Here is a 21,687-nt window from a genome sequence, read left to right as displayed (position 1 = left end):
AAGCCGGTCCTGGGGGGCTACCCAGTGGGGAAGAAAAGAAGTTTCCCACAACATCTCCTGCATTTTTATGTATGGAATGTAACAAAGTGAGATACACAGGGTTTTCCCTAAACAATCCTGTTTCTTGCTGAAGTCCATTCAGATCACTTCCTTAGATTTTGGGCATGTTAGTCTCCTTGCTTTATCTTGGCCAACTCAGAGGGTGGACCAGTATTAAGGCATCTTTTACAGTTTTAATTTTCTTCCAAACTCCACTTAGGAATAAGCTCACACCTGGGAAAAGATCTTGGCAACTAAACATTTCAGCCATAGGCCCCTATCAGACAACAGTTCCTGGAGAAGTGAGCAGGAGAGTAACCATGTCAGAGCTGTCTGTCCTAGTTGAACAGATCTTTAACAAATGAGGTGGAAGGAGAGCTGGCTGTGTGACAGAGCTCAGAGGGTTGTGACTGATGGAGCAGGGCCAAGTTGGAGCCTTGTAACCAGTGGTACCCCCAGGGGTCAATACTGTGTCTGGTCTTGTCCAACATATTCATCAATGACCTGGACAAGGGGACAGAGTGTGTCCTCAGCAAGGTCACTGGTGATACCAAACTGGGAGGGGTGGTGACACTCCAGAGGGCTGTGCTGCCATCCATTGTGACCTGGACAGGCTGGAGAGCTGGGCAGAGAGGAACCTAATGAAGTTCAACAAGGGCAAGTGCAGGGTCCTGCACCTGGGGAGGAAGAACCCCATGCACCAATAGAGGTTAGGGGTGGACCTGCTGGAAAGCAGTTCCAAGGAGAAGGATCTGGGAGTCCTGGTAGATAGTAAATGATCCATGAGCCAGCAATGTGCCCTTGTCACCAACAGGGCCAATGGAATCCTGGGGTGCAAAAGGAAGTGTGTGGCCAGAAGGTGGAGAGAGGTCATCCTCCCCCTCTGCTCTGCCCTGGTGAGGCCACATCTGGAGAACTGGGACCAGTTCTGGGCTCCCCAGCTCAAGAGAGACAGGAAACTGCTGGAGAGAGTCCAGGGGAGGGCAACAAAGATGACTGGGGGCTTGGAGCATCTCCCTGATGAGGAAAGGCTGAGAGAGCTGGGACTCTTTAGCCTGGAGAAGAGCAGGCTGAGGGGAGACCTTATTAATGCCTGTAAGTGTCTGAGGGATGCAGGGAGGGTGGAGCCAGACTCTGTTCAGTAGTTCCCAGTGACAGGACAAGGGGCACAAGGTGGAACGTGGGCAATTCCAGTTAAACATGAGGAGAAACTTCTTTACTATGAGGGTGACAGAGCCCTGGGACAGGCTGTCCAGGGAGGCTGTGGAGTCTCCTTCTCTGGAGACATTCCCAACCCACCTGGATGCAGTCCTGAGTAATGTGCTCCAGGTGATCCTGCTTTAGTGGGGGGTTGGGCTGGATGATCTCAAGAGGTCCCTTCCAACTCTGACGATTCTGTGATTCTGTGAAATAGAGCTGAGCAACTTACTGAAAAGCTCTTCCTCCCCAGTCCCTTGCCCACTGAAAAGCATGGAGATAATTCTGCAGAATATGACAGGTACTTTCAAATAGAAATACCTGAAATGGAGCTTCCCAATGGTGTTGTAAGTAAGAAGCAGGTTTTCCTCTTTTTCCTTTATGTTCCTATAAAACTTGTTTCAAATCCAGGAAGAATAGTCTGTGCCTGAGGCCACTTTATTTTTCTATTGTTCCCACATAAAAGCTCACAAATTGCAGCACAAGTAAAACAATTCTGTGATCAGAATTAGCTGCAGGCCCCAGAGACTGGATGAAACCATGCTGCAGGTGGGGGTTAGCAGTGCAACAGCAGAGCCACAGTGCTCCAGCTGGGAGAGATACTGCTCCAGGAGGCACTAGTCATCAGCTGTAAGTCTTCAAAAGCTCTTTTTGTTGGCTAGCCACCTAACTCCTCCTTTCTAGGATTTATGGACTACTTACTAGAGACTTGGGAACAACCATTTACCCTTAATGCAGTTGGAGAACCACTGGCTTATGGCATTACACTAGAGTTCAAAGGAGTTGACAATGCAGAGTTGCAATTATCCAATAAGCAATCCAAATTAGCATCCAGATGTGAATGCATCCCTCATGCACGGAGGTAAGGATTTGTGTTGTCTCTCTGTACTAGTTCAAATTACAGAATTAACTTAATCAAATTCTGCTGTAAACAATACCACTGTGAATTGATACCATTCTTCTGGGAGTCAAACAGTTCATCTGCATTTAATAGAGCAGGGTTTGTGATGACAGTGATGAATGCACATGCATTACAGTCACATGCTGGGATGTTATTATCCTGGAGATACTCAGTGAATGCAGCAAAATCTGAAGCTTTTAGTAGTAGAAACAAAAAAATAGACATAATTAAAGTCAGTCACTGAAGGTATTATTTGGCCTATTTGATCTGTTTTCTTTAAGAGTACGTGGAAGTAAAATGATATAATTTCACAACTAAATAATCCCATCTCTTAAATAATACATTCTCTTCTAAACCCCTAAAAAAAGACCCTTACCTTTTCAGGCCATACTAAACTCAGTTCTCTTGCTCATAGAGAATGTTTTATTTCTCCAAAGCTTTCTTTTGGGCCAATTATTTGGTGAAAGCTAGGGTAAAAACTTGAATAACTGAGTAAAATTACAGCATGCATTAAATGCTCAGAAATCCTGGCTTGGATTCACTTCTACAGCTTTTCATCCCTTCCTTGTGCTTTGATAAGAATGGCAGGAAGCCTGTCTGGAGAACAGAACGTGGTTGAACATGGATCCTTTAGGATTGATTATTGGTTTTACTGCAATTATAGTCTCTCATAAAGTTATTGTGTGTATATGCTCTGTAGTACACAATTATATTTCTAAGAGAAGCTACTATTTGACTTTTTACCAGAAGGGGAATTGATTTGCTGCAGAAGTAGTCAACTTTTTGTCCCTCATCAACCAGGAAAAATCAAACACCAAACCAGGTTGTGCATTTGGTTGACAAAGTGATGTTAAAAAAAATAAATAAATATGAAAATTCCCATTAAGTGCATCAAGTAGATGGGCATAAATTGCCATGGCTCACTTGTCAACTCTTAAGCTGTCTGAGGCTTTTTTCCAGCCTGACAAACCTAAGAAGACAATGCATGAAACAAGATCAAGAGAGTCATTTCAAATTACCAAATCAGGGAGTACTTCCAGATCATCCCAGGAATTATTTTGCTTAACAAATTCCAGCAACTGTGACAAACAAAGTAACAGCAACACAGGCTGCTGAGAGATGATACATTTGGAGGGATGAGCTGATTGAAAGATTCTGCTCAGCATTATATTTCAATGTGAGACATCAAGTTACTTCTTTGGCCTTCTTTTGTGTTCAGAAAAATTAAGGCATCACCTTAGCCATGTCTATCACAGGAACCTTTATTCTGTTAAATGAATATATTACCTGTATAACCTTAGAAAAGAGTGAAAATAATGTACCTTAGGAACCAAAATTGGAAACATATTGATTTTTTAGGTGTCCAGCAAGAAAGGCTAGTCAGGGAGAAGCCAGCATAACAAGTAAAAAAATCAATTTGAAAATATAATTCTGTATTGAAAAGAATTTTACAGTGAATTCTGGAATCCAATTATCTACCTGATATACATTAAAAATAGATATAATACAGAGGTTTTAATCAGAAAGAGAATATAAATTGCCCTGAATAAATTCTATGTCTGAAATAAATAGTTCAAATAAATCTCTGTATTTTAACAGACTTAAAGATAACTTGATGAAGTCAAATTTAACTTTCACTTGCATTCTGTTTTTTCCTTTTAACTCAATAATCTCAAGTGTAAATGCAGTCTCAGAGGTGAAGAAAGATACATTCCTGCTGTGAAACATTTATAATACAAACCTGAGAAGACATACAAGTTCAGGTATTAATTGATTAATAGATGCAATGAAGATCAGAAAAATAAACCTATTTATTTATTCCACCCTTTAATGCCTTGTTATACCATTGGTTTCATTTTTTTAAGGGAATATTCAAAATAAAGAAATAGTGGAAGTGGATAGACTCTTTCTTGAATTTAGATCTTTTCAGGCTATATCCATTATTTACGTTTTCACCTTGTCCTGGTTTGAATGCCAGGTTGAATTAAAGAGCTTCTTCTCCATACCAGCCAACTCATATATGCAAAAAGTGAATCCAGCTTTTAGGATCCAGCAAATAAAACTTACTTGAGTCACGGAAACTCCCTACTCCCTGATCTGTTCTCACTGGATTTATTGAATGATTTTAACTGTAACCCTAACAATAACAGCCTTGCAAATTTTTTTATTATTGCTTTTAAATGGTTACCATCCTGCTTTTGGCTTTTATTTTCCTACACTAAAGGTTGCAGTTCTATCAAATGTGTTACAACTGAGATTTTCCAGGGTGTTTAGGTTTTTTTCACTCCTATTATACTCTGGACAGTAGAAAGGACTAGCCAAGTGGGTGAAGTCTGGTGCCACCCTGAGAGCTATTGTCACCTTCAACCCCAGAACCTCACACTGACCTTGGCTCGTCACCACACTTGGCAGGAGTTGATTCTGGCAGTCAGCAAATAGGAACTTATCAGTAATGGCATGTTCTTGTTTTGAACATAGTGGGTTAGGTTAGATGAAACAGTGTCCCCTGTTGTTTGGTCCCCTGTAACATTTCTCCAGTGTTTTTATTAAATGATCAATAAGAGAATGTGCCCCCAAAATCCTGAGCATTCAGGGCATTTCAAGCATGACTCGCTCTTCAGGATCACATGTTAGTAATTGTCACAACTACTTAGTTCATCACTGCCCTCAGTACCTTTGCAATCATCACTTTCCAGGCCTGGGGGTAGAATCAGGCTCTCACGAGAGGTCCTGGGCTGTAATCCCCTGCTACTAGCCAGAATTATCTCAGTAAATTTAACTGAACTTCCTACTATGCAGCTCTATTTTATCCCGAAGCAATGACAACAGTGCCTGTTTGTGATCAACAGAATTAATTAAAGTCAGGTCTGATTTATTTAGAATTTAAACCATTGAGACAAAGTACCAAACTTACTTATTATTATCTATGTGTTTAGATGTCTTGACTTGAGGGACAGGCAATAAAAAATAATTAATACACTTCTTGGTCCCTTGTAAGTTGTTGCAGTGCCCCCCAGTGAGATGGATATTGTATCTTATGGAGATGCTGTACAATATTGAAGGTAATACGTTGCAGCCAAGTATCCTCAGGATATTTAGTGCTGCTCCATGTGCCTCACAGCTGATTTCTATCTAGACTGCAAACCCCGTGGTTTGTTGAGTGGCCTAGACTCAAACTTTGTGAAGAGTGTTGTTTAATTCTCAAAAGAAAAGAGCTGTTAAAATTATTAAAGAAAAAAGGTAGGGCTTGGGGGAGGAAAAGGAGCCCAACTTCCTGCCTCAGGGGGCCAAGGTATATGGAGATGTCTGTCAGATTGCCACCCATGTACCTGCCAGAATATCTCCTGTCTTTTTTGTGAATCACGTGAGACTCAAAGAGCTATTATGGGACCAGCTATAAAAACCAAATTAGACAAATGACCTCCTGGGGTTTTGTCCCTCTAGCTGCTTGTCAGGTGTAGCATGTCATCTTGCACTGCCTGACCTTCAGTGAACCAGACCATCATCCCTTGGAGAGTCTGATCCTGACACACGCTCCCGCTGCCTTCCTGCAGCCTGACCTGTCCCTACCAGGCATTCAGTGCAGAGTTCAGAACCAAATGGCTGAGTTTCCGAGCTTTCCACAGAGAACTTTTTATAACCTTGACTGCCTGGTTTCTTAGTGAGAAAAGTGGTTTGCTCATCAAGTAAATTACTCAAGTTTACACAATGTTCCTTTTGAACCAAGTTCACATTTCCTTGGGAAAAAAAATAAAATTTTAACTGTAAGACAAGGATCTGTAATCTCAGCACTTCTGTAACTCCTGAATAATTTCAAAAACACTAATTCAGGCTTTTTTAAAAATGCAAAACCTACAACTGAAATTATTTTTCTTTTCTCAGAAGGGCTTTTAATCATTATAAGCCTCTGAATGTCACCAGATAGCACATGTTGTCTTGACAAAGGGGTGACTCTAAATTGTGGCAGATGAGGTAAGAAAGTATTTGTGTAACTACAGCTGGGGATATTCTTGCCCTTTGGAAGAGAAAAAATCTGAGCAGTCTTAGAGAAGGAAGATTCATTTCCTTCTGCTAATTCCAGGTGTGGACACTGAGGCCACATGAGTAAAGTTGATACTCTGTGTACACTAAGAATATCTGTGTTCTCTTGAAAGTTAATATTAACACTTTGCTGTTATCTGTATATGCTCCCAAGATTTGAAACCCTGAAATTAACAATGAGCAACAAGATACATTTGGCAAGACACCTAAACCAATATCCATTTCTGTGCACTGACCAACAAAACAGCTGAGTGTGGTTTAACTTAGAAAATGCTAATGAGTCCTAATTTCTCAGTGGTGCTTGAGCAGAACCTTAGTTGAAGCTGTTGAGGCATTCTGCTTAATTGCCAAAGGCTTATGGTAAAGTATGACTAAAACTATTTTATTGTGGTGCTAGTGAGTTTAGAAATTCAGGGACTACTGAAAAAAAACAGTGAATACAAATGGTTAATGATGAGCAAGGGTTTGATGTAATTTCAGTAACTGCAATAACAAATTCACCTTTTGAGAAAAGTGAATGTCAAGTGATCAGCATGCCAGGTCTTGACTGAATTGTCAGCAAACCTGTAAATCCACCTGAATTTCACTTCCCTCATGCTAAAGATGAGTTCTCAACACACTGATGCAAACAATGTCTCTGAACCCTGCAGCTGACATTTGTGAAAACTAAGCTTCATTTATCTTTCCAATTTGCTTGCTTCTTTTTTAACACTGAAAGGCAAAGCAATATTACCATCCAACTTGTTCTATTTCCACAGTTTTGCAGGTAAATTGAACCCTGTCGTAATTCCCTGTAAGAAGTAAATGTAGTTGTCCCCTTGGGATACTTAGGAAAGCCCTAAGACAGGCAGAAGGGTTTGCTGCAGCCTGTCCAGTGAGCCAGTGGTACATCCAGTGTCACAGGTTCAGGTCACTGCTGTGGCTGTGTAGCCACAGCATGATGCTTAGACTGGATCAATAGCTGCTGAGCTCTGGGCTATTTTTAGTGGAGAGTTCTCTCCTTCTTCACTTGCTGCCTCCTTGCTCTGCATGCCATCTTCCCAACACTCTGCTATTGACCAGTAACACAGCCACAGATGTCCTTAGAAGCTTTATTCTGTTCTAGTACGAGTAAAAAGTACACAGAATAGTTTTTTTTCTTGGTTTAGTCTGCAAAAAACCTTGTCCTTCTGACATGTTATCTAAATTGTTATGTCTTTCTTGAAGTCTTTGAAAGATGCTTTTCTCATTATATGATTCATTAACTAAGAACAATTATTAAGCTTTATGTTGCAATGTTAAAAAAGGAAAAGGAGCTGCTTCTAGAAAACACTGACATGCAATACACTAGGAAATTAATGACATAGAAAATAATTCAGTCACTGAGCAAGAGAATGCTTAGGAATGCATCCCAGTCATTGCAGATGTCTATTAACAGGGCTTTTCTCTTTGGTTATGTTTCCTTGTTGATGAAAATAAGCTGATTCCTGAGGTTTTGTTTGCTGAACATTCAGAAGTGACTTTCCTCTCTATGTGTAATTTCCCTTTTCCCCCATCTTTCAATTACATTCTGTATAAACATCCAATAATTTTAAAGAAAACTCTAAAGGTATTTTCCCCAAAATCAGCTATAGTATTTTCCTGTTGAAGCAAAGAATCTTACTCTTGACCAAACTAATTTATTTTGGGACAAAGAGAGAAACCAGGACACCTAATATTAAATGTAAATATCAGAAACCTAAGATTCTATATAAAAAAAAATAAAAATGAAAGGGGAATAATGTTAATATCACAGCTCAACAAACCTAATCATTTATATCACCAGAATCATGACTCTAGAGTAGAAATAGCCAGTGGAATACTCTCATAGTCTGATTTAGCTTTCTGAGTGTACGGATTTAATACAACTAGTAGGACATTCCTACTCCAGATTTTCATACAATTATTATCTTTTTTTGTTTATAGCAATTGGGGAATTCAGGCAGGTTCTTGATAAGATTCTTCTTAAGAGAAGTAGCACTCAGAATGAATGCAACGTGCTCCTTTAGGCTGTGTCTCTGGAAACCATTTCACACAGTTTGCAGATGCAGCTTAGAGAGGATTTGATTCTGCTTAAAGTGGAGACAGAGATGCACACTCTCTGTTCTACCCAGGGCATCCTAAAATCTTTGTTTAGGCATTGCTAAACTCAGTATATGTGTGTTACATGCTCTTTTTATGACATATGGAAGATCAATGCCATGATTCCTCCGTTTCCTAGAGAGCAGAATCCAATGCCACAAACATCCTCCAGCAGATGTGCACAGCAGCCCAGAAACGCATTGTACATCACCTGGAACATCCTTCACCTCAGCTTGTTAACCACTGCATGCATCTGGATCCTGATTTTAACAGCCTGAACAGTATTTAGTTTTTGGACTCAGCTTGTCTCTGACTTTTCCAAATGTTTAGCACGTGTAAGCCCTCACACTGATCCTATATGGCCTGTTAAGTGTCTCTCTTCCTCATGTTTTATTGTTGCCTCAGATGGATGAATCGTTTGGGTCTCGCAGCGATTGGCTACACACCTGATGACAAGGATATTCACCCAGATGAAGGTAATGCTTCAGAGATGGTAATTCAGAGAAGAGAGCAGAGAATAAATAACTGCTTATTATTTAAATAAAGTTGGAGATGTCATAACTGACTTCTTTGTTAACAGATGTGCCATATATTTTTTAAATAACTTTCTCAGTATCCACATCCTTGAAGAACTATACAGGTGCCAATAATAATCCTGAAGTAATAATTTAAGGAACATTTAAAACAAACAACAAAGTGAAGGCAGGGTTCAGGGTGAGGTATGATCTCCCAGATGACAGCCATTGGGTATGCCCGTCACCCTAGAGCAAGGGAGGTCATCACAAACTCAGGCCCATCTGTGTTTTAGAACTGGTTTTGCATCTCCTGAGCTCCCATGCCAGTCTTGCCTTGTCCCCCATCTCTCATGGATGGAACCAGTTTAGCTAACATAACTAAATTAGTTGTTGAGACTTAGTTCTACTTTGGCATGTAGAGTGAAGTTTCTCTTTGAAAGTGTGTGGCCAGAACCTGGTTTTGATGTACAGTGGGAGCCAGGTGCCTCACCTGCTTTCTGTAATGCTATCTGAAAATATGTGAAGGTTCTTCCATGTGTGTGCCCCTTAGAAACCAGACATTGTCACAGGTCTGTTCCTTAGTGACTGAAAAGTTTACCTTTGCCTGCTAATGGTATTTTGAAAATGTGGGACCTGCTTTCCTGTGGAAAAGCCCATGAGTGAAATCTGGAATGCTTTGTTAGCAGATTACTGGAGTGAGAGTGACCAGGATGACATGGATGGCTCCTTAACCCTGAAGCAGGAAGGCTCTTCAGCACTGTGTGACACCTACCATCGAACACCCTCAGTGAGTTATGAATGCTGCATTTGACACTAGGTGCCCAGGAAATACATGTGTGCCTGGATTTGCATTTCCCTTGTTTCGGAATCCTTAATTATCATAAAGGCAGAACAAAGCCAGATCTCAATGTAAGAATGGAACTATTTGTTCCTCATGAGCTGAGACCTGAATCCTTCTGCAGCAGGTGAATGACAAAGGGAGGAGAGGGAAATGTCTCCTTACACAGATATGTCACCAGACTGCAAATAGGATGCTTTTTGTAGGATTTGGGATTCTACATCTAATAACATTAATAGATTATTCCAATGCTGACTTTACAACAGTAATCATGTTTTAGTACCAACACTTTGTTTTAAGAACATATCTTTAGAGGCAAGGATTTGTTTTGCTTTTTACAATATGAAGCATTGTGTGCAATTCCAGAGTAGTGACAGGATCTTCTGTTAGCCTCATAAAAATACTTCTAATACATTGTGTACAGACTGGTTTTGATAACTGAAGGAAAAAAAAACCCAACATTTTGTCGAGGAAGAGGCTTTAGTAGCAAATAAAAACATCTCTACTCTAAGGAGCATGAACAGGCTGTGATAATTATTCCATGTTTCTAGGCACAGATAGGACTGTTCTCTATTTTTCTTTCAGATTTTTCTTCAGCGTGAATGACACGATCCTCACACAGCCAGAACCAAAGAGTGACTGAAACAACAGCATCACATGGGTGAAGTTCAGACTGATTTTCACCCATGTGATGCTGTTTTATCAACTGGGATACAGGTTAAGCCTCTCCCTTTCTGTTTTTTCACTTTTTTTGCCTTTATCTTTGTGTTTGAATTAAAATTATACGCAGACCCAGCAGAATTAATTAAAATAATTTGAGAAGTTCAGCAGTCCCCCCCAAATTCAAAAATCTTCCTGGGTGCTGATGGTTTTATTGTCTGTTTGGCTGGATACTTATCCCTTAAAAAAAAAAAAAGAAAAAAAAAAGAAAAAAGGAAAGAAATCCACTTGTGGTTTCTTTTGGGGACTTCCGTGTCTTTGCAGCACACTGCTGGACTGAGTGTGAGCTGGACAGCAAACCCGTGCCAGTGTGAGACTGCTCTTCCCAGCAGGAGCTGCTCATGGGCAGAGAATGTGGAAAACAACAATAGGGAGTGGTTAAAACAGCACTTGCCTAAAAGGACTCACTGCTAGATCTGTTCTGTTGACAGGTTCATGCCGTGACGTACTGAAACACATCAGCCCATCGTGTCAGTGCAGACCATACAATGTTCTACACTACCCTCGTTTTCTTGGGTCTGCTCAGAACCTCGTCTGAGAGTCAGGTGCTTTTCTGGTTTTTCAGGTGAATTCTTCGAGTCCATTCCCTGAAGCCCAGCACGGCCGGCACTTTTCAAGTGAATCCACCTACTCTCAGTCTTCTGCCGAGGATTCCCGCCAGGAAGCAGCAGGAAGCACACACTCATCAGGATGCAGACCTCCCTACCGAGAAAGGCGCTCCTGGCAGGATCTGATAGAGACTCCACTGACCAGTTCAGGGCTCCATTTTCTTCAGACTGTTCCTCCTGATGCTGAGTACATGAGTGGCCGGCCTGGAATGTCACCGGACAAACGAAGACAAGCGACGCTCCCGGTACAAAGACGCCACAATTATGAGCAGGATGGGCCTTTCCCTTTGGTGGAATGTCAGCGGGGACACAGCTCCCACAGCAGGCCTCAGAAGCAGCGCAGCCAAAGCCTTCCCAGAAACAGAGATGTCAGGGGTAAGGGACATGGAAAGTCCCTGGAAGGAACAGACGACAGCCTGGAAGAGACAATTCCTATTAGAAGGCATAATAGTTTCTGTGCAGAAGGTAAGATTCTGGAGAAGTTCTGATCTTTCACGAACATGGTTTAAGCACCGGACTTGGTGGAGATGGGTCAGTGGTTGGTGGAGATGGGTTAATGGTTGGACTCGTTGATCTTCAAGGTCTTTTCCAACCAGAACCATTCTGTGATCTTCTCTACTGCTATTGAAAGCCAAAGCAATATTGCCATTATTCTCAGCAAGGTTGCTGTGGTTGAATTGTTCTGTGTTGCCAAATTCATCAGTCTCACTGCACAGCAGTTTGTACTTGAAATGCTTGGATGTGGTGCTAGGAATGTAGCTTTAGGGCTGATGGAAATGTTCTTATTTTATCAGAACAAAAAGTGGAAGACTGTGTTGTCGGGTTCCTTCGTACAGGGATTTGCAGAATTGCTTGCTGGTTTTAGAGACTTCATCTGAATTAATAGGGTTTTTTTGGTTAGATCTCTTTGTCCCTTTTCTTTCAGAAAACATAAAAGAAATTGGAGAAAACATAGATGGTCTGCAAGAGCTGTACAAATCTCTGGAAGAAGCTAGTTTGTCAGCTTTTGGAGAGCAGCGACCTTCCACCAAGCAGGAGTTCCGCAGGTCTTTTGTGAAGAGGTGTAATGACCCAGTGATCAATGAAAAGCTTCACCACATCAGAGTCCTCAAGAGCACTTTAAAAGTAAGGCTTTATCATTAATTTTGTGTATAAGCAATATAAACTAGGAAAAGTATCATCTCTTCATCTTTTCCACAGATGAGGCTTCTTTGTAGCTTTAAGTTCCAAAGAAACCGAAAATACTTGAAAGCAAAACATGTGCCAGCTTAAGGAAAACTTAAAAAAACACATTATTTGACACTTCTTATAGGTGTGTTGTAGAAAGTGCCACAGACTGAGTTATCAAACAGTTTAAGCTGTAATAGTTCCTGAATATAGGTAAAAGATTCAAGTCTTCTGGAGCAGCTCTGCTATGAGGGCAGGTGAGAGACCTGGAGTGTTCAGCCTGGAGAAGAGAAGGCTCCAGGGAGACCTTAGAGCACCTTCCAGTGCCTGAAGGGGCTCCAGGAAAGCTGGGGAGGGGCTTGGGACAAGGGCAGGGAGGGAGAGGATAAGGGGTGATGGGTTTAAATTGAAAGAGGGGAGATTTAGGTTAGACATCAGGAAGAAATTCTTCCCCATGAGGGTAGGAAGATGCTGGAATAGGTTGCCCAGGGAAGCTGTGGCTGCCCCATCCCTGGAGGTGTTCAAGGGCAGGTTGGATGAGGCTTGTGCAGCCTGGTCTGGTGGGAGGTGTCCCTGCTCATAGCAGGGAGGTTGGAACCTGATGGTCTTTAAGATCCCTTCAGCCTTCACCATTCTGTGATTCTAAGTGACCTTAGTAGTTTCCCTGGCACTTTGCATTAAAATGAAAGAAGAAATCAAGTGCAGAAATGCAAAGTGTGGCCCAAGTTCCATTTTGACATGTACTGTGTCTTTCTGGAATTTGACAGGCGAAAGAAGGGGACCTCACAGTTATCAACAGCCTTCTGGATGATCCCAACTTAACATCAAAGAAGTTTAAAGATTGGAAACTAAAGAACTATGAGTTTTTCCTGGACATTTGTGAGTACAGTGCTGCTGTGAAATCACAAAATGGAGCCTCTGAACTGGCCAGCTCAGCACCAATGCTGACACACACACACTCATTCATTGAAACTCACGTGTGACAGGACTCACAGCCTGAACAATTGCTGGGTGCCATGAAAAAAATCAACTCAGACAAACACTGTAATATTTATTGAGCGTGTACTCAGCAGTACTGTAAATAGGTTGGGTAAGAGAATAGTGCCACAGGATGCCTACTACATTGCATGATAAGACAATAATGTTCCTGATGAATTTTTTTGGTTTGCTATTATCAACTGATGTCCGTATCAAGCTCTGCATTAGAAAGAAGCAGTGCAGAAGTGTAACTGAAAATAAATACCAGTATACTTAAAGTACTGTACTAAAACTAAGCTTATAGTATGAGCTCCTACAATCATTTTATATATTTAGATATAGAGACATATCTATGTATATAAAATGGAACACGGGAGTTGACATTTACTTTTAAAATGCCCTAAAGTTCACATTTTCACACATTTGTTCTTGAGAAAAAAAAAGAAGATAAAAATTAAAGCAGAAAAGCATTGGCCACTCTTAGAGATGAACGTTTAATTTTTGCAACATTTCCAAGTAGTGACCATATTTGCAAATAAAAGGACAGAGTTATCAAAATGTAAACTCAATCCCTATAGTGTGCCTTAAAATGTACACTGTACATCTAGCAAATAGATCCCAACCTGGCCCTATGGGCAAACTGTACATGCCATTTAGATACTGTGTTTGTAACAAACTGTGCCTGCCTCCAACAGGAATGAGTAGAAGCAAGCAGGTATGGCACAGAGGTTAAGATATGAGTAGAACAATGTTGGTTGTTCACTAATGCTGCAACTTCAACTGATTTTAATACCATTTGAAGTATTCATGGTGAAAGAAAAACATCTGCACTGCACATGGTACATTCTGCAGGTTTTCATACTTTCTTCACTGTGAATTGAAGTGACACATGCCTGGGTCACAAGATTCAAAAAAGCTCTGATGCTCCAGTGAAAATGAAGTTGAAAAAAATTCCTGACATCTAGAGCTGAGTAAATTATTCCAAATCATATACTGTCTGGCAATAATTTTTAACCATCAGTACTACATTAGCAAGTGGGTAGTTATTCAGTACGTCACTTGAAAACCAATCTGTGTGGATTGGTTTGGGAAGGCACACAAGTCACAGGGTGTATTTTACTTCCTTGCCTGGATGGGAATGACTTCTAAGAATCAGATTTTGGAGAAAATACTTGTATTCTTGGAGGAAAGAAAAAAGATTGCTCTGAATGGTCCTGAACATAAATTTAAAACACCTATTCATAATTTTCTTTGATTATGCTTGCTAGAATATTTCTAGAAAGCAGAACAAAGGGGTTATGAATACAGCTGACATCATTTCACTTAGATATTCACTGATAATTTTTTTCTCAAGATAAACCTTTTTGTCTGTCATACACCATGAACTGCAAGATTCATATAGTTCAATATAATAGAGGACAAAAGTTATCTCAAGGAGGTCCTAGTACCCAGGAAGACAGGTGATTATTCAGAGCCAGAAGTGGGTGAAGGTAACCTGTTTGTTTAGCTCAGTCTCCACAAAGCAGCTGTGGTGGGCTGATGGTGGCTGCCCACCAGATGCCCACCAAGATGCACTCCCTCTCCCTTCTCAACAGGACTGCTGGAGAAAACATGATGGAAAAGCTCGTGGGTTGAGAAAAAGACAGGGAGATCCCTTACCAGTAACCACCACAGGTAAAACATACTTGACTTTGGGTAAACTGATTTATTTTATTGCCAATTAAAAATCCAGTTGCACAGTAAAAAACAAAGACTAAACTAAAACCACCTTTCCCTCACTTTCCCCCCCTTCTTCCCAGGCTCAATTTCATTCCTTCCTTCCCCCCTCAGTGGCACAGGGAGATGGGGAATGGGGGTCACAGTCAGATCTTAACATGTTGTCTCTGCTGCTCCTTCCTCACACTGCTCTGTGAGGAGCACTGCTCCTGCTCCAGCATGGAGCCCCTCCCATGGGTTGCAGTTCTTCACCAACTGCTCCAGCATGGGTCATTCCATGGGGTGTAATCCTTCAGGAACAGACTGTTTCAGTGTGGGTGTCCCCCCCCCCCCTCAAGGGGCCACAGTTTCTGCTAGAAAACCTCCTCCTGTGTGGGCCTCCCTCCACAGGCTGCAGTTCCCTTCAGGAATCACCACCTGCTCAGGCATTGTCCTCCATGGACAAGCTCCTTCACCATGGTCTCTCTACAGGCTGCAGGGGAATATCTGCTGCAGGGCCTGGAGTACCTTCTCCCCTTTCCTCCTTACTGACACTGATCTATACTAAGTTGTTTCTCTTCATTTTTTCACACTCTTTTCTCTCAGAGCTGCTGTGCAGCAGTTTTACCCTTCCTCAAGTCAGTGATCACAGAGGTACCACCAGCCTCTCTGCCATGGGCTCAGCAGGTCTCTTTTGGAGCCAGCTAGAACTGGCTGTGTCCAACACAGGAGCAGCCTCTCAGAGAGGCCACCCCTGCAGCCCCCTGCTACCAAAACCTTGCCATGTAGACCCAGTACAGCAGCTGAAGAAACACAATTCAGATTTGCTTTTTCTTCTCTTTTGCACTGGCATTTATTTGAACCATAGTAGATGCAGTCATTAAAAATAATAGTAGGCAAATAGTAGTGTACAATAAACCCAGATGTTATGAGTAGGGAAGCTGTTTTGAGTCCTTTGCATCACACAAGCAGCTGAGTCACAGCACCAGTGCAACAAATACAGAACAACATTTGGGTAGAACATAGAACATGAGGGCATATTTGCCTGCTTCAACCAAGTCATCAGCTCTGTACTTAATCACTGAGGACAACAGCTCCTTAAATGCACACATTGGAGCTTAACTCCAGTTCCAGTGACATCAGAGGAGCAGATCACATTCTGTAGGTTTTGCTTGAATATTCAAAACTTCAACCCCTGTCTAAGCACCTGAGGTAATAAAAAGATAGAGGAAATAGAGAACAGGGCTTTGGAGTTGCAGTATTCATGCAAAACATAGAACTTAACTGAAATGTATTTACTATGTGAACATTGTAGTTACTGGACAACTGGATAGCAGAAGGGTAGAGAAAATGTGAAGTAGAGAAAATTTGTCTAGCTTTTCATAGTTCTCTGAAAGTTATAGATTTCACTATTTTTAAATACTATCCCTCATATAATGTGGGAGAAATATTATGCAGTGAAGCAAGCAACAGGGTAAATTATAGAAGCCTTTAAAAACCAGTTCATAACTGTCTGTGCAAGCAGTGATAGATGGCCAAAGAGTTAGGGACATGGGTTGAACTTTCTGTATTCATAAAGAAATGTAAACATTACTTTTCTTTCCAACCCAAAAGAAGGTTTGTGCTTTCATAATATAAAGATCTATATGATTTAAAAATAGCTTTCAAAAAAGATTTCAAATGTCTGGTGCAACTCAAAACAGAAATTACAATTTTCCACTGAGCACATTCACTGAAGTCCACAGGAGGCAATAAAAGAGCTGTTTCTCTTCTAAAGTGCTACTTATGCATACATACTTATGCTGAAAATGACAAACATCACTAGGAAGATGTATTTCTCAAAATTACACAGAGTAAGGAAAAGATACAGTCTTGATTTTCATTTCTGAAAGTTAAAAAAATCTGAAATACGAGGTAAGATTAAAAGTTGAGAGATCACACTTATGATCTAAGCTGATCTTTAAAGTCTTTCATCTCTTCTGAAGTTCTCAGCCATGAGTCTGTGCTCTGCTCTTCGGGAGCAGTTCTCATCAAATATGATTTGCACTGAATAGTCAGGATAATTTATCCAAGAGATTCACTGAGTGAACTGAGATACACTGGAGAATTTCCTATAATGGGGTTAAGATTAAGTGGGAGAAAAATCTGAAAGATTTGTCTGACATTGCTTATGCCTTTGAGCAAGCAAAATCTAATTAAGAAATTAAGCAATAAAAAGACTTTATTCTTTCACAACCATCAGCTGGCATTTGAGTCATTATGCAAGGATTTTGCCATGCTTCTTGCACGTGTACGCAACTCCCCGCTACAGCCCTTCTCATCCCACCACTGGGAAGATCAGACACTGTTAAATGGGAAAAAAAAATTCATTGCTGCTGACTTCACCCCAAGGGAAATAAACAACACCAGTACAACACATTTTTTTAACTTCCTGGATTTCACACCTGGATGCTTAGATAAAACATGGTTCTTAACATACACAAGCATGTGAAGAGATTGTTTGGATCTGGTTTATTCCTCTGGTTTTTATGCAAGTGAGTGTCTTCATTCACAATTCCTGCAGGCAAAGTGGCTCTCAGCCAGCAGAGTTCAGAGTCTCTGGCTCCACAAGCTTAGTCTTTTTGTTACTGGCTATTTTTTATGATCACTGATTTAGTGCTCCCCCTAAGCCTCCTTTTTTAATACTATTCTGTAGTGACAGAGATCTTGGACCTTGGCAGCCCATCCTAGCAGCACTTCCTGAGAAAACTGAGACTTTTTCTCTGTTTCATTAATGTAAGTGAAAACTTTCCTGCGCTTACTCTGATTAACATGAACAAGGATCAAAGGAGGAGGAGGTTCTGCATGTCCACATTCTTTAATACAAGTACTGCAGAAATACTGGGCCAGCACAAGTAGGATTTCGTTTGCCCTCCCAGACTCTGTCTGCTGGGGATCTTCACAGAGAACCTTCACCTTCTGTAAGGGGGGGTTACTTCATTTTATTGGCAAAAACCAGTTCTGCTTGCTCAAACCCATCACGAGCACTTCTTGAGCTGCTTCAGCATCGTGAGGAAAGACTGATCAATTGCTACTAAGGGATTTTGGAGTATGAGGTTTTCCATCTTTTCCAAGCAAGGAATTCTGAATATGTCCATTAATATTCAGATCTGAACTGTCTTGTAAGCTAGAACTGTGGTCTGTCTCTTGCTTTTTCCAAGGAAAAAGAAATGAGTGCTGCAGAGAATTGCTAGATGTATGTGGCCACTTTACTCTTCAGCAGTTCTAGCTTTCCAGGCCAAAATCCTTACCCTCTGACTCAAGGTTTTGTGAAGGACCTTTAGAAGATTTCACTTTGAATGTTAACAGGACTCCTGGAAGAAAAATGAAGACTCTGGTAGACATAGTTTAACTTAACACAAATCTGAAGAGAATGAAGAAAATTCTTGTCTCTCTTACCTCAATACAAATCAGTCCTTAGCCCATAGCTAATTCCCCACGTTCTTTCAGCACATCATCTTACTTGTCTTCCAAAGTAATAAAAGCATTCTTCTCCACAAAAAAAATGGTGGTACTTCTGACCAAGGTGATCTAGCTGGGGGCTGCTTACATCCTGGTAAACCTTGGCTGTTGGCCCCTTGGGGTGGGACAGCTCTGCCAAGCAGAGCTGTTTCTGGAGATTTCCCCAGTGGTTTGGACCAACTCCCCATGCAGTGGGAGCCAAAGTGCTTCACGAGTGGGTTGTTTAAAACAATCCTTGGCTAAGGTGAGATGCAGCACACATGATCAACAGCACTTCAGCCCCATCTGCAAGGCCTGTCAGCTACCCCCAAAGCTGTAAAAGGAGCCTCCCATCGTGTTGTGTTTACAGTTTAAACACAGACTCAATCAGCATTAGCAAGTCTTGTATCTCTACAGAGAGCCTGACTACCGGACCTGGACCCAGACCTGGAGAGACTCCTTCAGGAAGAGAGCACAGGTCTGCTTGTGTCAGCACACCCAGGCTCTCATGGCCTAACGTAAAAGGAGTGAGTGGGAACTTGGTTTCCTAAAGGGTTTTTAGTTTCTCTTTTTCACAGTAGGGAAGCTGTGCACCCCTAGGGCAGCCAGCCAGGTGCAGGCTGTAGCCATGCCTTTCTGCCTGTAGCTCTGTGGATTTTCCATGTGCCACATGCCTTAGACCACTGAGCTTAAAATCTCATCCTAGACAATATGCCAACTTCCCTGTTGCCAGACGTGGATTATTTACTACTAGTATGAAAAATGGTTAATAACAGGAAAGACTAGAGAAGCAATATTAGCTAGTTAATTTGTATTAAGTAATAAAAAGTTATTTTTCTTCTAGAATGTCTCCCTCGTGAAAGTTCAGAGTAGCTTTTCCAGGCAAGCTAATGCGGGTGTAGGTTCCCCATCTCCTCTTATCCCAGAGGAATTCCCACTGTGTGACTGAGGCGCTCCATGGACATTAACTGGGCAGCACCTGAAAATCAAACCTGAGCCCTGTCAGTTGATGAACGGAAAGTACATCGTTATTCAAAGTCTTGTAAGTCATATTTTCTTCATGTATTTTTAAAATTATTTATTTTACTCCCATCCCATATAAGCCTAGTGTTGTACTTCTGATCAGTTCACTAATGTGTGGGCAGGTGACTTTATATTCTTGATATAATAGATGAAGCTTTTTTTAAAAAAGCTTAGTTGCTATGTTTTACAGTTTATACCACACTTGCACATTCAGAAGGAGGATTAAAAATAATATTAAGTTTGTACCAGTTTCTGAAATAGCTGATCTACTGCTGGGACCTACTCTTAATGAAAGTATTTTAAAAATTCAGACAGATACTGCCTGTCATTATCTTCAGGAAAAGAACCATATTCATTCTTAAGGCAGGCCAGACAGGTGCATCATTATTTTCATCAAGCACACACAAGTGTTCAAAGTGACAAATAGAGACTTTTCCTTTATGCATTAATGCCACTGTATGAGCAGTGTTTGAAAGAAAACAGTGTCGTACAAATTATAAAATACATTGACCAACTGTTGTTTGACCAGCTAGACCCTCTAGCTTCTGTCCTCACATTTCTAGAGTGCTGTTCATTCTCAGGCCTTGGTGAGGGTATCAATGCAGATCTTTTTACTAACTGTAAATGCATCTGTCTGAATGCTGCAGATTAAATAAGGACACCACATTATAGATATTAACTGTATTGCATTTTTATCACTAGCAACCACAAAACAAAATATGTCTTAACAAGTCGTGTTCACTGGCCAAAATACCAGTAAGACCCTGTTACCAGTTAAGACTTCTGTTTTACTGAGAAACAAGGATTTCAGCTTAAAAATCTGAAAACAGGTTAGAAGAGAAATGCACTAGTATTAATAAACTTTTTACATTTGACACATACTGTATTACAAAGAAAAATATCCTTGTAAGACCATTAATTGCTGGGCCATAGGTGACTTCTGTCTAGTTTACTAAAGTAGCTACTAAAACTTGTATAGAGAGCCTTTTTTAGATAATGCTTACATGTATGAAAATGTATGACACCCTTGTACTATGGCTTGCACTTTACTTGCATTAAACTGTGAAGTAGGCTGTAGTAATGTCTTTGTATATTCAGGGGTTGAAATACCAAAGCACTGGAGTATCTTACTGCTGGTGTTCAACCTGCACTGTTCCTCCAACCTGAACATGCCGACAATGTGTATTTTCAAAACCCCACCCACTGAAAATCTTCAGCAAATAAAGCTGTGGGGTCTCCATGGTCTTTGTTTTCTTTGTAAATATAGACATTCTTACTGTTTCTGTAGCAATAGGAGGTTATAAACCAAACTTTCACTAGGACTGTTTTCAATAACAAAGATAAATCTATAGCGCCTTGTATAAAAATCATGGAGACTCCATGACCTGTGGGCATTTTTTTTGTTTTGTTTACAAGCAGTATGTATATATGTATTAGAGGCAGAACTGTTATTTATCACAAACTTATGTTGTGGTTGGTTCTTTCTAAAATAAATACATGTTTTCTGTCACGATGAAAAATAAGTATTCTAGAGCCATCTTGAGAAGTCTGAAGCCTCGAAGCTTCACGCGTTGGCAACGTCCCGTGTTTCAGCCTTGGTTTTCTCATCAGCTGTGAGATAAACGGAGGGGGGTGATGGTCAACCTGCCTATGCCAGGGAAAGTGTCTGAGTGGTATCACAGTTTTATCAGCATTCTGTACCTTTTTTGATCATCTCCATCTCGCTTTTCAGCGCTTCCGTGCGCGGACGCTCTGCCCGTGCCCTCAGCAAAGCCCCTCAGCTCATGGATGCTACAGAGAGAGAAAATTCACTGCTCTCTAGACCAGGAAAAAAACCAGGTTTCAACCCCTGGATGATACAGTATTCCTTCAGTTTCACAACAGTATTTTTAATTTTCTACTTGTCTATGTCGAGAGATGAACCAACAGTTTCTATAGGCAGCAAAGGTTAGATTTCTTCCCCCCCCCCTCTTCCCAGGTGAGTTCTGTGTGAATTTACTGTGATCAGCTGCGTTTTTCCTGTCACTGATCAACTTGTTAACCTTTTTGGTGCGTCTACAATGAGAACTTATGAATGGAGAAACTTTCACTGTGTGTTGCTCACTGGGCATATACCTCATGGTACATTGCACAGAACGTGTAAGTCGTAAGTTGCACTGCAACATTAAAGAAAATTAAAAAAAAAAAAAGGAACATATTGCTCTTTTTTCAAAGATATTAACTTATTTAAGAGATATAGTCTGTACATTATTTAAAAAAAAAAAAAAAAGAACATTTATTCTTCCTAAATTCAAACAAAGCTTTGGTTTTGGGGAAAAAAAAGAAAAAAAAGGTTAAAAAAAAAAAAAACTTGTAAACTTCGGTTGTAAATTGGGACTTCAATAA

The 21,687-nt window shown here is 40.8% G+C and overlaps 1 protein-coding gene across 1 annotated transcript in view; it reads left to right on the top strand.

Moving 5' to 3' along the window:
• Positions 1 to 14,589, top strand: part of LOC127389682 (connector enhancer of kinase suppressor of ras 2-like) — a 183,101-nt gene extending 168,512 nt beyond the window's left edge. The window contains exons 20-24 of the mRNA XM_051630420.1: positions 8,684 to 8,754; positions 9,477 to 9,580; positions 10,917 to 11,424; positions 11,885 to 12,084; positions 12,894 to 14,589. Of these exons, the coding sequence (XP_051486380.1) occupies positions 8,684 to 8,754; positions 9,477 to 9,580; positions 10,917 to 11,424; positions 11,885 to 12,084; positions 12,894 to 13,109 (1,099 nt within the window). The 3' untranslated portion in view covers positions 13,110 to 14,589. The remainder of the gene's footprint in view (positions 1 to 8,683; positions 8,755 to 9,476; positions 9,581 to 10,916; positions 11,425 to 11,884; positions 12,085 to 12,893) is intronic.
• Positions 14,590 to 21,687: the final 7,098 nt, after the last annotated feature.

This window comes from Apus apus, chromosome 12, assembly GCF_020740795.1.
Source record: "Apus apus isolate bApuApu2 chromosome 12, bApuApu2.pri.cur, whole genome shotgun sequence".
NCBI lineage: Eukaryota > Metazoa > Chordata > Aves > Apodiformes > Apodidae > Apus > Apus apus.
The sequence above is the reverse complement of the archived record's forward strand: the minus strand, read 5'-3'. Positions and strand labels throughout refer to the sequence as shown.